At 34.0% G+C, this 15,950-nt stretch overlaps 1 protein-coding gene across 1 annotated transcript in view; it reads right to left on the minus strand.

The window, feature by feature from the left end:
* LOC114054120 (25-hydroxycholesterol 7-alpha-hydroxylase-like) overlaps positions 1-15,950 on the minus strand; it is a 260,480-nt gene that overhangs the window by 52,070 nt on the left and 192,460 nt on the right. The window contains exon 2 of the mRNA XM_027877253.1: positions 14,480-14,616. Within this exon, the coding sequence (XP_027733054.1) occupies positions 14,480-14,616 (137 nt within the window). The remainder of the gene's footprint in view (positions 1-14,479; positions 14,617-15,950) is intronic.

Consider the following 15,950-nt stretch of genomic DNA (forward strand, 5'->3'; position numbering starts at 1 on the left):
ACAGGTTTTCTTGAAATGGAAATGTATTGTTTCATATTCTGCTGTGTTTATGAATTTTTTCCTTTTCTTGTTTTGTTTTTAAGTTTAAAATGAATAATAAAATTTACCAAAGATAACATTTTCAGTTGTTAAATTTTTTTTTATCAACCAAAGACTTTCAGTCTTTCTGTACTTGAAGGAAAACATTTGAGTACAATGTAGGAATCCAAGTACTTATTTTTCAGTTCATTAACTCCATTTAAGTTGGAAACTTTTTCTTAACCTCTTTTCTTTTATAATCATTTACAGACTGATTTTTTAAAAGAATCTAGTTAACTTGCAACATTATTTTCATATTCTTGTTAGTATGAATATCTTCTTTTGGGAATAGTTCATTCCAAACTATTGTTTCATAGACCAAAATATATTTTGGTCACATAGCTGTTGGTCATATATTTCTGTCAATTCTTTTATAACTGACTTTTATATGAACTATTTGAAAAGAAGGCAGGAATACTAGCTAAGAAAAGAAAAGAAAGAAGAAGAGAAAGAGAGAAAATAGAGATGTGAACATCAGCAAAGTGAAGACAAAATTATCCCTAATTGGAGATAAAATATGGCTTATTTAAAAAACACCAGAAAATCAACAAAGAAATTACTGAAAAAAATAAATTTTCAATAAAGTAGAACAAAAAAGTAGAACATGCAAAATTGAACAAAATTATTTGTATTTCTATATGTTACTAAAAAATCAGGTGATAATAGAGAAAATATAATAAAAATATAACAAAATAAATTATCTAACAGTTAACTGACAGAATGTTGCATATATTTCCAGATGTAGTCATTTTGTTCAGTTAACTTTTATTCTTTTTTTCTGTTACAATGCAGAGGGGGTATATTGGGAAATGATTTGGAGGTTTAAAAACATAATTGAATAAAAGTTAATAATTTAACTATTTTCTTACACCATTTAAAATAACTAGATAGTTATCTAATTTTATTAGTTAAACTCTAAACCATTATGCTTCAGTGTAATGATATAGGAAATGGAAAATAACAAGTTCTCTATATTTCAAATTATCATTCAACAACAGACCCAGTATTCTAAAGTTATTTATGGCTTACTTTTACTTACCTTTCATAGTATAACTACCTTACTTTATGTATTTGTATTATTACATTTGTCCTTACTGTTAGTAGACAAAATAATAAAATATTAAAATATATTTTCTCATGGAATTAAAACTTTTAAAGTACACATTTTGAGTTACACTTTAATAGTTTCTATGTTATTGCATTACAGATCTTGTCCCCTATCCCTTTTTTCTCTTGTTACAAACTCATAGAAGTATCAATCTTGCAAAAGTAGAGAAGATAAGGAGCAGCTAGGTGACACAGTGGATAGAGCACCGGCCCTGAAGTCAGGAGGACCTGAGTTCAAATCCAACCGCAGATTAAACACTTGACACTTACTAGCTGTGTGACCATGGGCAAGTCACTTAACCCCAATTGCCTTAAAAAAAATGTAGAGAAGATAGAAGTATTGTCACATGGTATAAATCTTCCCATATACCTGCTTTTATGGTTCATTACTGCTCACTGTTCCCTCATGATAATTTTTACTCCATTTTCCATGAAATTATTTCCTGCCTTCATCAACTACCCACCTGGATGCTAGTGCCCCAGGAGCTCTGATTCCCCTTCTCCTGAGGCAGGATGTTTGATAACTTAGGAAGGGAGAATGAGGCTGACAGCTTTGTGCAACTTTGCTTCACTTAAATCCAATTCACGCACAAGTCAAGACATCACTCTGTGATGTCATTGGTCCTCTTCAAAAAATGAAGGATGAGCAACAATTATGTTCCCCTCTAAGGTTCCTGGTGGGTGTGAAAGTATTTTGTTATTAGAATATACTTTCCTTCACATTTAAAGGTCTTTCTCCCATGTGTTCATAGAATTTGTTGTTTATCATTAGAATTGTTAAATTTATCTATTATGTGTATTGTAGTTTGCATTAGAGAGTTTTCTATTCCCTGCTACCCCAGAGAAGCTCTATGGATTCTTTTAACTGGTGATTGGTGCTTTGTTACAATTTTTTTTAAATTCAGAAATTCTGAGAAATTCTCTTGTAAGATTTCTTTCATTATGGTATTCAAGTTTGTTGATATGCACTTGCTCTTGGTTTTAATTGATTTTTCTTCCTCCTAAAATCTTTATTAATATCAGTCTTCCTCCCACTTATGCTTCCCTATTGTTCACTTTTTCACTCCTTCCCCTTTGAATGTGGATCCCTTGGAAGTTGTCTTAGTCATCTTCAAAGCTTGGAATTGGCTTTTCACTGGCCACAGTCTCTGTTCCAAGTGAATTCTGAAAGGACAGTACTAAATCATGGTGAATGTCAGTTCCCACTCCTTCATGTTTGGTGCAGTCTCTCCCTTCCTCCATCCCCCACACTCTGTCACTCTGCCCTGGTTCTCTTGATTTTTTTTTTTGGTTCTCTAGCTGAATGTTGTTGCTGGCATCCAAGGTATAACAAGTTTCTAATTTCCTACAGCTCACCTTCCTCTTCAAGGAGTTGAGCAGAGTTGAGGTCTACTATTGCTGATATACAGTAGTGTGGTGAGGGTAGGGGTAGAGTGTTCTAATAGAGACTGTAGCAGCAGTTACAAACTGGTGTGATGAGTTTTGCGTCTTTGCCACAGTGTAGGGGCTGACAGGAGTGCTGAGTGGGAGCATCAATGATTAAGGACTAACATTTTATTAGGTTGTTGCTTTCTTTAGTTCTTGTTGTTTTAGACTGGAGACAGGCACAATTGTTTTTATCTCTTGTGCATAATTCTTATTTTCGGGAATTTTGAAAGTTATTGAGGATTAAAGAAAATGTCTAGTCCTTTTTCTTGTTAGTCGTATGACTCAGAACTCTAATGTATTTTCAAAGAAAAAGGGTTGTGAAAAGTGTATATTCATGTCACATAGTGAGACATATCAATATCAGTGTGTGTGTGTGTGTGTGTGTGTGTGTGTGTGTGTGTTTTTAAGCAATTGGGGTTAAGTGACTTGCCCAGGGTCACGCAGCTAGTAAGTGTCTGAGGCCGGATTTGAACTCACATCATCCTGACTCCAGGGCTGTTGCTCTGTACACTGCCTCACCTAGCTGCCCCTGTGTGTGTGTGTGTGTGTGTGTGTGTGTGTGTGTGTGTGTGTGTGTGTGTGTGTTTTAAACAAAATCTAAGGACATGGGAATCTTCAAAGTCTTCAGAGTTTGGAATATTCCTTAAGTAAAGCCACATAGCAGGTGGAGTAGAAAAAGTCCTGGGCCTGGTATCAGGAAGACTCAGCTTTCTGCATTCAAATCAGTCCTCAGACACTTATTAGCTGTCTGACCTTGGGCAAGCCACTTAATCCTGTTTTTCTCAGTTTCCTCATCTGTAAAATGAGCTAGAAAAGGAAATAACAAACCACTCCAATATCTTTATCAAGATAACCCCAAAATAGTGTCATGAAGAGTTAGACATGACTAAAAATGACTGAACAATAGCAATAAAACAATTTACTTATTACAGTCTAATGGAGAGCTAGGTGTTCCACATAATATAAAAAGTATAAACTAAAGAATTTTCTGTTCATTTTGTGCACACACACATTTTTTTAATATTCTCCTAAACACTCAGTATGACAGAATGGATGGAAAACCAACCTTGGAATCAGAGGAACCTGAATCAAATTCTATTTTCTGATACAAACCAGTTGTATGACCATCGACAAGGCATTTAACTACTTAGTACCCTGGGCAACTCTCTTAAAACTATAAGTTATAGCTGAATTCCATAATTGCTCCTGTTTTGACCCTCTGGATTCGAGCAGAACAAATATAATTCTCCTCCACCTGACCACTCTACAAATACTTGAAGACAGCTATCATATGCCTCTAAAACTGCCGTCATCATCATCATCATCGTCATTGTCATCATGAATTTATTAAGGACAACATTCCACTAATGCATAAAATACAACAGTTAAAAGAGAAATAATAAGAATGACCAGCATATTTCCCTACCTAGCCCAAGGATATACAAAAAAAACCCATCACAACCCTGATGAACCCTGAAGTGTACAAACTAAGGTAGGTGAAAATCATGATGGAAAGTAATCCTGGGGAAATGGGACAGGGGTTCCAAAGAGAGTCTAACATGGCCCAGCTTAGAACACAGAAGCAGGAGGTAGGGAATGGGGAGGGAAATGGCAGCAGTCCCGAGCACAATAATAGGAAAAGGGCTCTAGTCAAAGACCATTCCTGATATTTCCAAAGCCAAGTGGTTATCCAACCACAGGGAAGGCTCTAAACCTCAAGCAGGAGGGAGAAAAGGTCTCAGACATAGCTGAAAGCAAAGAGAAGTCCAAGAGCCCTTTAGCAAGAGGTAGGTCCTAGACTAAGTATGGTGTTGGAGTAGTTGTAGTGTACACTGAAGCAGGGATCTGGTCTTGGCCATCACACTCAGGACTAGACAGAGCCTGTAAATGTCATTCAGTAGTATAATAGCAGAGCTTGGCCTAAGCATAGTATCTTCAACCTAGACTTAGAAGTTGCTGAGATGAAGAAATAATATGATGATTTACTTAGAAAACTCTAAAGAATCAACCAAAAAGTTAATTGAAATAATTAAAAACATCTACAAAGTTGTATGATATAAAATAAATCCACACAAATCATCAGCACCCTTAAACATTACTAAAAAAAACCCATCAGGAAGAAATAGAGAAATTCCATTCAAAATAACTGAAGAAGCTATAAAAAGTGGGAGCTTATAAACCAACATAAAGCCAGAATCTACATAACTATAAAACATTCTTTGAAAAAATAAAGACATCTAATTAATTGGATAAATGTTAATTTCTCATGAGTAGGTCCATCCAATATAATACAAAATAAAACATTACCTCAATTAACTTACTTATTGTGTCATATTAAGAAAATAAAGCTTTAAAGTAGTTTACAAACCTTAAAGTGAAACAGATAGTTTCAAAGAAAAGTGGGAACAGATCTTAAAGTGAAACAGACAGTTTCAAAGGAAAGTGGGAAGACCTCTATGAACTGATTCAGTGAAGTGAGCAGAAGGAAGAGAACAATTGTGTCTGCTGCTTTTTGAAGTTCCCAGGAAGGAAGGAGTGGGTGTTTGGGGTTACATTTCTGCCTCCTTGGCATTCCTGGACGTTGGGGCTGCCCTAGGCAGAGTGTGGTCCCTAGCTATCACATTCTGATCTCTTCTGATAATTAGTGGCAGAGTTGAGGTCATATGCTTCTTGCAACAGAATGCTGGGGCAACAGCAGGGACATCATGTACCAGTTCAGATGAGAATAGCAGGGAAGTTGATGAACAGATACCAAAATACAAGCAGGTGGGGAAAGTCTTGTGTCCTGTTGGAGCATGAAGCCTGGTGGAAGAAGTGTGTTAAGTGAGCAACTGGGATTAGCATTTTTCACTGTAAATTCATAAGGCTAATGTATTGGTAGATCTTTTGGTTTCTTGGCCTGTGGAGGAAGCTGTAATAGTTCTACTTTTGGTGCATGATTTCTCTTTTACGTCTTTTTTTGAACTAAAGAAAATATCTAGTCTTCCATTTTGTTGATTGCATGAAATGGAAGTTGATCCCACCTTTCTTTAGCTCAATAAACATTTATTAAATGCCTACTAAGTGTGCCAGACACTATGCTAATCACTGGGGATATAATTAAGAGAAAGAAAGACATTCCCTGCTCTCAAGAATCTTACAATCTAATGAGGGAGACAGTACACAAAAAGAAGCAGGAAATCTAAGAAAGAGGAGACACTAGGGAGTACCTAGAATAGGGGCATCTTATTCCTTGGAGTTGAAATAAGGCAAGGCAATAGACATAAAGTGGAGGGAGATGAGAATCCAGTTTCTGCCCTCTATAAATGATGGCATTAGAAAGAGTTTGGTACTCCAATCTCTAGCCATGCAATCCAAGGGGAAAGGAGACTGAAGGACATTAAGATCAATCAAGGCCTGAGTTAGCAGCATGATAATGAGGTTAGACGTAAGGAACTTATCCTGGGATGTGCACCTTATTGGTATTGAAACTAGGCAGGTCAGCAACATGCCTTCTTAACAGAATGTATCATATATCTATTACCAAAGAATCAAAGTACCAATGACCCCTCCAAATATGACCCAATTAAATATTCATATACTTTATAAAGAGTATTCACAGCTTGCATCTTCAAAAGAAAATCTAAATATAAGAAAATAATGTATTGGTTGGTGAGGTAAAAGGACATGGCCTTTTACAACCCAGGGTTGTAAAAAGCAACTTATTATCGATTTGGTAATTATTCAACAAGTTTCCTCTAAAACACAGTAACATATGCTACCTTTGTTGATTATTGTAAATCCATTGACTCAGTTTTACATTAATGGGTTATAATTGTATTGCAAATCTGTTAAATAGACCTAAGTATAATGACAATGTTCGCATTTGATGTCCACATGGAAAACTGTTCTCCATTTAAAATATACAACCAACAAATTAATATCCAGAGCAATGGATATAAAACACGACATTTTTCAGATTATGGTTCTAACTCAGATTAAATTCCTTTTCATTTCTCTTGAATAAAAGTGAGGCTTTCAAATTAAAGAAGGAAACAAACCAAATATCTTATTAACTACTTGATAGATACAGATAACAAGTTATATGTCTCCGCTAGAAACAAATTAATAGCTCCTTCATGTGCAATCTTTCTTTAATGATACCAAAATGTCATTTAAACTGGATACAAGTAAGATTCTCAATGTGCTTACTAAGGAAAGAGAATGAAGGCATCAAGCTTAAATCCAGAGGGTCACATTGATTGAAAGGATCAAATTGATACCTACACATGCTTTACTCTTTTCCATGCAAGGGATATAATGAGCATAAAGATACCAAGGATAAATCTGTGGCTGAATTTGTTTAGAGATTTAAATGGCATTCTGAAATCAAAGCTGAATAGGAAGAACACATTTAAAACAGTTTATACCTCTCCAACAGCCATCTTAATGTTCATCTTCAGAACTATAAAATGGGCCATGATAGTTTGGAAAATATGCTAACAAAAACTATGCAATATTAGGGAAACAGGGAAACACAGGTTCCATTACCATAAGACAACTTGAAAATATTAACACTTCCACGTCAAAGAGAAGTAAGATAACTGACAGATATTCTCACAGCAAATAACAAGCAGGTTACAAAACTACAAAAATATTTTTGGAGTAAGAGGCCATGAAATGACTGTGATATAAAAGTGGCATAAAAAAGCCCTGGTTGGGTATTGCCCACATGGACTAAATTAACAATATGCTAACAAAGTACTGAACAAATGGATGAGATTTATGGATTTGTTTTGGAAGTAAAGGGGTCTATGATAGCAATTCAGGACATGGTTATTACCGACAAAAATGACAGAAGAGTTATCTTTAACAAGACCGTACTTAGGGAATAATGTAGATTATACAAGGAAACAAAGGAGACAATACAACATATCACTTTAGGTTGTAAAAAAAAAAATAGCACCTACAAAATACCTAGCAAGGCATCATCTGATGTCTGAAATTCTATATTAAAAGTTCACTATCATTCATGGACCAACAGGAAACAATAGGCATCCCCATACTATACATACAGAACTCGAAATATCCTGGACAACTCATCCAATAAAATGGACTAGAACTGGACCATTATGACAGACTGAACTGTTGCCAAGAAGAGCCTGGACATAGCACTGATTCATAAAAATTTACAAACAACATTTTCATAGATGCTTCCATGGGACAAAAATATTTTCCAAGGGGAGAAACCTATCTGAGGCAAACAAGATGAAATAGTATCAACCTTATTGTTCTGTCTGCTCTGGGAGCTGGAACAAGAATGATTTCAGTAAGCCTACAAAGGAAGAGCTTAAATCCTAATTATTTTATTTGATTACAAAAAAGCAGTTATTTCCTCTCTCTGTACAATAGTCTATAGAATATTGACTATAACAGCTAGTATTTACATGGCACTTTAAAGTTCAAAGCCTTTTACTTACGTTAATTCATTTGCTCATCACAAAAACTTTATGAGGTATTATTATCCTTATTTTATAGATGAACAAAGTAAGCACAGGGAGGTTAAGAAACTTTGCTCAGGATTACATTTCTAATAAGTGTCTGAGGTAGGATTTGAACTCAGGTCTTTCTGATTTCAAGTCCTATACTCTATGAACTACATCACCTCACTGTCCCTATAAAACAGCAGTAGCAAGATAGTGAGTTGCTTGCAGACTACTTTTATCTGAACCCCAATGAAAAAGATGAGATAATAATAAATAGGGATGCTCAAGAAAGTTCTTTAAACAGTTTTTTTCTTGTAACAGATTAAAATTGGAAAATTGTCAGTGAATGAAAACACAATGTAGAAATCAGTATTCAAATGACAGCTAAAAATTATTTTGACAATATTAATTGTGAATTTAAAAAATTTTGTGTGGGATCTAATTATGGATACTTTTAAAAATTTATATGAACTTAATGTAAGACTCTAGCTCATCATCTAAGTTTAAAGATAGATGTCTCTCATTTGAAAAAACTGATTATATCTTGAATAAAATACTTCAAGTTTTAACTTCTCCACTTCAAAAAGCAAAATGTTACTTTATTTAATAGGACAGTCATTTTTAAAATTTTAGAGTGATGAATCATGAACCATTCCATGTTTTTCACATATTTTTCATAATACTCTAATGTTAAAAGTTCATAAAGTCTCACAAAAAAACAATGACAAGAGGCTTTTAATAAAGTTTCTTAAAATTCTTGCTCAGCTTAGTCTTCAATGCATTTTTATTCCCAAGAAAATGTTGGTTGAGTGTATATTAGAAATCTAGAAATGACTTTTCTCTTGAAGACTATCACATTTATATAATCATCCTCTTATTAGGAAGATTTCACTGAACTGTTGACAATGATGTACAGTAATGCTTCGCTGGTGTGACGTTTAGGGAAAACGATTCTGCTGCACCACCACACAAAACCAATTAGAGAACTATTTTCTACGACAGGTCAAAAATTTACATTGTTTGTCATGGAAAGATGTGCCTTTTAATTTCTTTATTAAGATGACATCCGTGTCCCTTGTGACTTTTTCGGATGACAATCATTTGCTCATCACATGAAGAAGTATAACTGGAAAAATCACATGACTGGTATGGAGCAAGGGCAGAACTCTGCTCATCATTTCAAATTTTCCAAATGAACTGCTTTGCAAATTGATCATTAGGACAATATATATTAATATAAAATTTTGACAGTACCTATATTAATAAATGGGGTTAAAAGAGTACAGAAGTAGTGCATATACAATCATGATAGTTCTCTGAGCTACATGCAAAACATTATTCCCATCACATCACTAGGACAGCACAAAATTCAGTATGAGTTTCCGTATTTGAGATTATGACACTAAAAACCAGGTGAGACCTTTTGTCATTGCTTTTTTTTTCAAAGTAAACAAAAGTAGGCTAGCATTCAGGACTTTCTCTTTTTTCCACTAAGAATGTGTCAATACAATGCCACAACAATTGGAGAAATGAGAAATTCATTTAGTTAGTTGTTTACTTGATGACAATCTTTCTTCCCCTCCCAGACAGCCATACTATAAGAAAAACAGTATTTTTTTAGAAAGGAAAAAAATCAAAATTAATCAATATATTAAAAAAAGTCAAACACATGTGCAATATGAAAAACCTGTGGACCTCCCACTTTCATGAAAGAGTAAGTTGGGAGTGTCTTCATGTCTTCTTACATTTCTTCATTTGAGTACTGTTTGATCTTTATAATTTTGCTATATTTGCTTTGGTTTTCTTTTTGTATTTGGTTGTTCTTTCCTCTTACATTATTGGAGTCACTGTGTATATTGTTTTCTTGGCTGTGCTTACTTCACTCTGCATCTGTTCATCAAGATTTTTTCCATGCTTCTATATATTCATCATATATATAATTTCCTTTAAAATTTTAATTGATATTTTCTATTTCTTACATTGCTATGATACTCCATTTATCTCTCCCTTCTCCTCCTCCCCAGGAGCCAATCCATATGACAAATAGTATTATTTAGAGAGGAAAAAAAAGTCAGCACAACTAAGGGATACATTGAGAAAGTCTGAAAACATGTACAATGTGTAACACCGGTGGACCTCCCACCTCCACAAAGGGGTGGGCTGGGGATATCTTCTCATATCTCTTCATTTGAGTTGCACTTGATCTTTATAATTTAGTTACATTTGTTTTTAATTTTTTGGTGTGTCATTGTTCTTTCCATTTAAATAGTTGTAATTACTGTGTATGTTGTTTTCTTGGCTCTGCTTACTTCACATTGCATCAGTTCACATAGATTGTTCCATGGTTCTCTGTATTTATCACACATATCATTTCTTACAACACAGTAGTATTCCATTACATTCATATATCACAGTTTGTTTAGCCATTCCCCAATAGATAGGCATCTACTTTATTTCCAATTCTTAGCAATAACAAAAAAAAATGTTGCTATAAATATTTTAACTATATGTGGGATTTCTTCTTATTGATGGTTTCATTGGGGTATAAGCCCAGCAAAGGGATGGCCATTTTAGTCACTTTATTTGTATAATTCCAAATTGATTGTTACCATTTTTTGTTATTTTTGCCAATTTGCAACCTCAGGGTTATCTTGATTTGCATTTCTCTTGTTATTAATGATTTGGAGCATTTTGTTTTCATGTGGTTGTGAATATTTTGCAGAGTTTTTTTGAGAACTGTTTGTTCATCTTCTTTAATCATATATCTATTAGGGATTGGCTATTGATTTTACATATATTTATTAATTTGTAATATATCTTGAATACCAAACCCTTATCAGAGAAAATTTGATACAAAATTTGTTTTTCCATTTAACCACTTCCCTTTTTATTCTAGATGCATTGATTCTGTCTATGCAGAAGCTTTTCAAGTTTCAAATAATAAAAGCTATGTATTTTTAATTTTGTTGCTTCCTCTATCTTTTGTTTGAGTAAGCATATATCTCCTACCTATATTCTTGAGAAGTATATGATCTATTTCTCTTCTTTTTTTAATAGTATGATCTGTAATATTTAGTTTATATATACATTTAGAATGTATTATGGAATATGATGTAATATGTTGGCCTAAGCCTAATTTCTGCTAGACTGTTTTCCAGCTTTCACAACAGTTTTTATCAAATTGGGAGTTTTCTCCCTGAAAATTTGTTTCCTACTTTATCAAAAACTGGGTTATTGTTGTTTCTGAATCTTCTTTTTCTAATCTGTTTCATTGATTTACCTACCCTATAACCAATAACAGAAGATTTTGATGATTGCTGCTTTTTTATTATTTGATATCTGGAAGTGCCATCTTCATCCCTTTTTGTTGTTCAGTCATGTCCAACTCTTGGGATTACCTTAGCAAAGATACTGGAGGGATTTGTCATTCCCTTTTCCAACTCATTTTATAAATAAGGAAACTAAGGCAAGCAGGGTTAAGAGGTCACACAGGGTCCAGGGTCACACAGCTAGTAAAGCTGAAGCTGGATTTGAACTTAGGAAGGTGAGTCTTTCTGACTCCACACCCAGCATTCTGTCCACTGTGCCATCTAGCTGCTTTCTTTGCCTACTTCCTTTCATAATTTCTCTTTATATTCTAGATCTTTTGTTTTTCCAAATGAATTTTGCCATTTCATCCAGTCCTGTAACTTATCCCCTTGGTAATTTGATTAAGTGTAGCATCAAAAATACAAATTTATTCTGGAAATATTGTCATTTTTATTGTATTGGCATGGTCTAGCTAAGAGCCCTCCAGCTATTTTAATTACTCCTCAATTCCTTAAGGAGCACATCATACTCAAACCTATAAAGGTCTTTTGTAAGGTTGATAATCAAATTTTTTTTTATTAATTTTGTAGTTATTTGGAATGGGATTTCCCTTTCTATTATTACTTCTTGTGTTTTGTTATTCTTATATAGAAATGCTGTTATTTATTTATTAAATGAAAATTTATTTTGTAGCTTTGCTGTAACTTTGCTGAAGCTACTAATTGTCTCAATTAGTAAGTCTGCTGATTCCCAGGAGTTTCTCAGTAAACCATCATATTGTCAGCAAGCAGGGATAGTTTTGTCTTCTTTACTTATCTTTCTTCTTTAATTCCTTTCCTTGACTTACGACTGTTGCTAGCATTTCCAGAACTATATTAAATAATAGTAGATAGAGTGAACATCCTTGTTTCACTCCTATATTTACTGGAAAAAGTTCTAGTGTAACTGCAATTCTTATGAAGCTTGATTTTTTATTTTAGATGTTTGCTTTTTCTGATATTTAAAAAAAGGTTCTTTTATGTCTAAACTTTATAGGGATTTTAGCATAAAAGAGTATTATATTTTGTCAAAGGTTTTTTCTGTACTATTGAGATGATCATGTGATTCTGGATGCTTTGGTTTTTAATAAGACTAATTATGTTTATTGCTTTGTCATGTTGAACCATTTTTGAATCCCTGGCATAAATCCCATATGATCCTAATGAGTGAATTCTTGAGTAAATCATTGTAGACTGCTTGATAAGATTTTGTTTAAAATTTTGGAGTAGATAATCATTAATGACATTGGCCTATAGTTTTTGTTCTGTGTTTTATATTTCCCTGGTGTAGGTATTAATACTACATTTGTCTCACAAGAGAATTCAGACAGAGTAGTTCTTTCTTAATATTTGAGAATAATTTATGAAGTATGGGTACTAAACTTTAAAAGTTTGATAGAATTCTCATCAGAACCTAGAGATTTTTCTTTGGTAGTTCCTTTTTAGCTGAATCTATTTCCTTTTCTGAGATTTGGGTGATTTAAGATCTCTATGTGGTCTTATTTTGTATTTTTGAAGGTATTGCTCTATTTCTTTTGTGTTCTTAGTTTTATTAGCATGCAACTATGCAAAATATGTTCTGATTGTTCTTCTGAGAGACCAATTTTCCTTAGACTATCTCTATGCATCATGTCTTAGAGATCAGTATTCTTTGCCTACAAAGTGAACTTAATTTCTTTTACTGCTTTTTCTTCTCTTCTTCTAGATTATCCTTCCTTATTGTATATTTGCATTACCAACTATTATTCTGTCTTTTCTTTCTTTGATGAGGCCTGCCATAGCATATTCCAATTTTTTTCTATTCTGTTGCAGGTCATAAATTCTGATCTCTTAATTCTCATTTCTCTTTTGAACCACTCAGAAAAAATACATTATTGTTCCACATTCTTTTCAAATTCCATAGAGTACTCTATTTCATCAAGCACTGTATCATTTTCCTTTGTTTTACAGTATTTATTAATAGATGACTGAACTCAATAGCTCTAGAGGCCATATTTCCTTGTGTTGTTACTGTTTTTCCTTTTTTCCTCTTGATTTATGTTTATATTCAAGGTCTTTGGGTTTTCTTCTTGAAATCTTTGGTAATTTCAGTCTTTCCCCCACTTTAATTTTCCTACTACTCTCTTTCTGACTCCTTCCTCTCTGACTGTGGTTTCTTTAGTTACTGGATCTCAAAGCATTTCAGCTTCCTCCCATGCTGAGTAATTTATGGTTACCAGCCTGGATCTCTGCACCAACTGACTTCTGAGTGATCAGAATTGGGCCCATATGGATTCCATGCACTTTCCTTCAAGCTTAGTGGAGTTCTGTATGTTTCCCCTCCCTCCACCCAACACACACAGTGTTCTGCCCCATTCCTTCTGTTCCTTAATTCTTTGGCTTGACACCAGGAGTTTGGCATGTTGCAGCACTGGTGCTAGTGGGTTGTGGCCCCTGGCAGACTTTTGATCCTGACAGGTTGTTGTCACATGGCTATCTATCACAGCCAGGATAAATTTCTATAGCCTGGTGTGGGGCTCTCCACAGTATGAGAAAGAGGGAAAGGAAACTGGAATATAGGTGTTGGAAGTCTATGTCATGTCCTTAGGTCTTCTAGTGAAGCCCTTTTACAGGTAGTGTTGGAAATGGGGGAGTGTTACTGAGTGAGTTCAGGGTCAGTGAACATCAGTTTATGGGATTTGGGTTTGTTTTTTCACCTTCTTTTGTAGTGTCCTAAACCATGGACACAGCTTAAGTTGCTTTATTTTGGATGTATAATTTCTTTTTTGAAGAAGTTTGAAAGGTCATGGGTATCAGAGAATATACTTAGTCCTCCATCTTACTGCTCATGTGACCTGGATGTCTCATTATTTATTATAGTACAGTAATTACATTACAGTCATGTATAACTTCTTTTTTTTAGCAATTCCCTAAGTGATACAATAGTTTATTTTTTAACAAGAGCTCTATATGTAAAAGCATGGTGGTAATTAATATCTTTGAAATAATTTGAAATAATTAAGAAACTGATAAAATAAGATGAGTATAGAAGACATTAATGAGAAGAATTCTTACCATTAATTTGTAAGGTAAATATATTTCCATATTTTTTCTGATAATCTTGGATCCTTTTGAAAGTGTTTTTTTGCATTTGAAAGGACACTCCAAAAAAAGGAATCAAACCATTTATCAATGGAGGCTCTCCAGGTCTCCTATGTAAACAATAAGAAAAACAAAGGACATCAGATTAATCACATGTCAACCTATGTGGCAGGTACATCTAGAAGCTGACAGATGAGCTGGACAATTTCAGAGGCTCCTTCCAATTATACTCTTCAACAATATCCATTATCCTCTTCATATCATCACGATAGACCATGAATCGAACAATAAAGTTGGAGTTAAATGATTTGAGCTTGACTCCCCTCTTGGAGACTTAGAACCTGTATAACCTTAGAGAGTTCACTTAATTTCTCTGAACCATGGTTTTCTTATTTGTGAGATGAAGTTGGACTAAATTACCTCAGAAGGTCCTTCCAGGTCTAAATCTATGCTTCCACAATCATATATTTAAACATCTAAAATTAATACTTTGAATTTACAAAATTCACTGTCTCTAACTTTAAGATTAAATGCTTGGTGGCATGGTGTCAGGAAGACCTGAGTTCAAATCTGCCTTCAGACACTTAAAAGTAATTTCATGCTTCAAATGACTTTACCGGGCAAGTTGCTTAATCTCTCTATGTCTCAGTTTCCTGAACTGTAAAATAGGGATACTAATAGCACCTACCTTATAAGACTATTTTGAGGATCAAATGAGATAATATTTGAAAAGTACTTAACATAGTGCCTAGTTTATGACAGATGATTAATAAATGCTTATTTCCTTCATTCTTTCATTTCTTTCCCTCCTCCCATCCTTTTATTCATCTTTCTCTCCCTTCCTCTGTCTCCTTCCTTTCCCTTATTCCTTCGTTCTTCTTTTCCCTTCTTCTATCCTTCTTTTCCTTCCTTCCTTTTGTGCTTTTCCTTCATTGCACCCATCTTCCCCTTTCTTTCTTCCTTTTCTTCCTCCCTTCCTATGTAATTCCCAAACATTCCTAATTTAGCCAAAAACTCATTTATTAGATATTGTATAAAACAAGTACCTAGAAAATAGGCTGTTTACCGTTTTACTAGTGAAGACATTGCCTATGTCTAATAACACTGGTCTTGCTATAATTAAGCCTCACCCAGGAACAATTATTTTTTTTTGTTGATATAATATTATACAATTATTTAAAATATGGCTCCTGACAACCTTTCAAACCTGTTACTGAATTAATTTTTTTATGACCTAAACAAATAAAAATCAAACTGATCATTTCAGTTTATTAAAAAATGTTTGTTGTTCTAACATCATATAGACAAAGACCACTGACTGATTGGCTTGATTTTTCTTTTCTCAACCAGTTGCTATGATATTACTAATTCAGTCCAATTACCTTACTTACACATATGGCACCTAGTGCACAGATTTAACTATACATAATGTGTATAATTATTT

This window comes from Vombatus ursinus, unplaced genomic scaffold (assembly GCF_900497805.2).
Source record: "Vombatus ursinus unplaced genomic scaffold, bare-nosed wombat genome assembly UNPS02014812.1, whole genome shotgun sequence".
Classification (NCBI taxonomy): Eukaryota; Metazoa; Chordata; class Mammalia; order Diprotodontia; family Vombatidae; genus Vombatus; species Vombatus ursinus.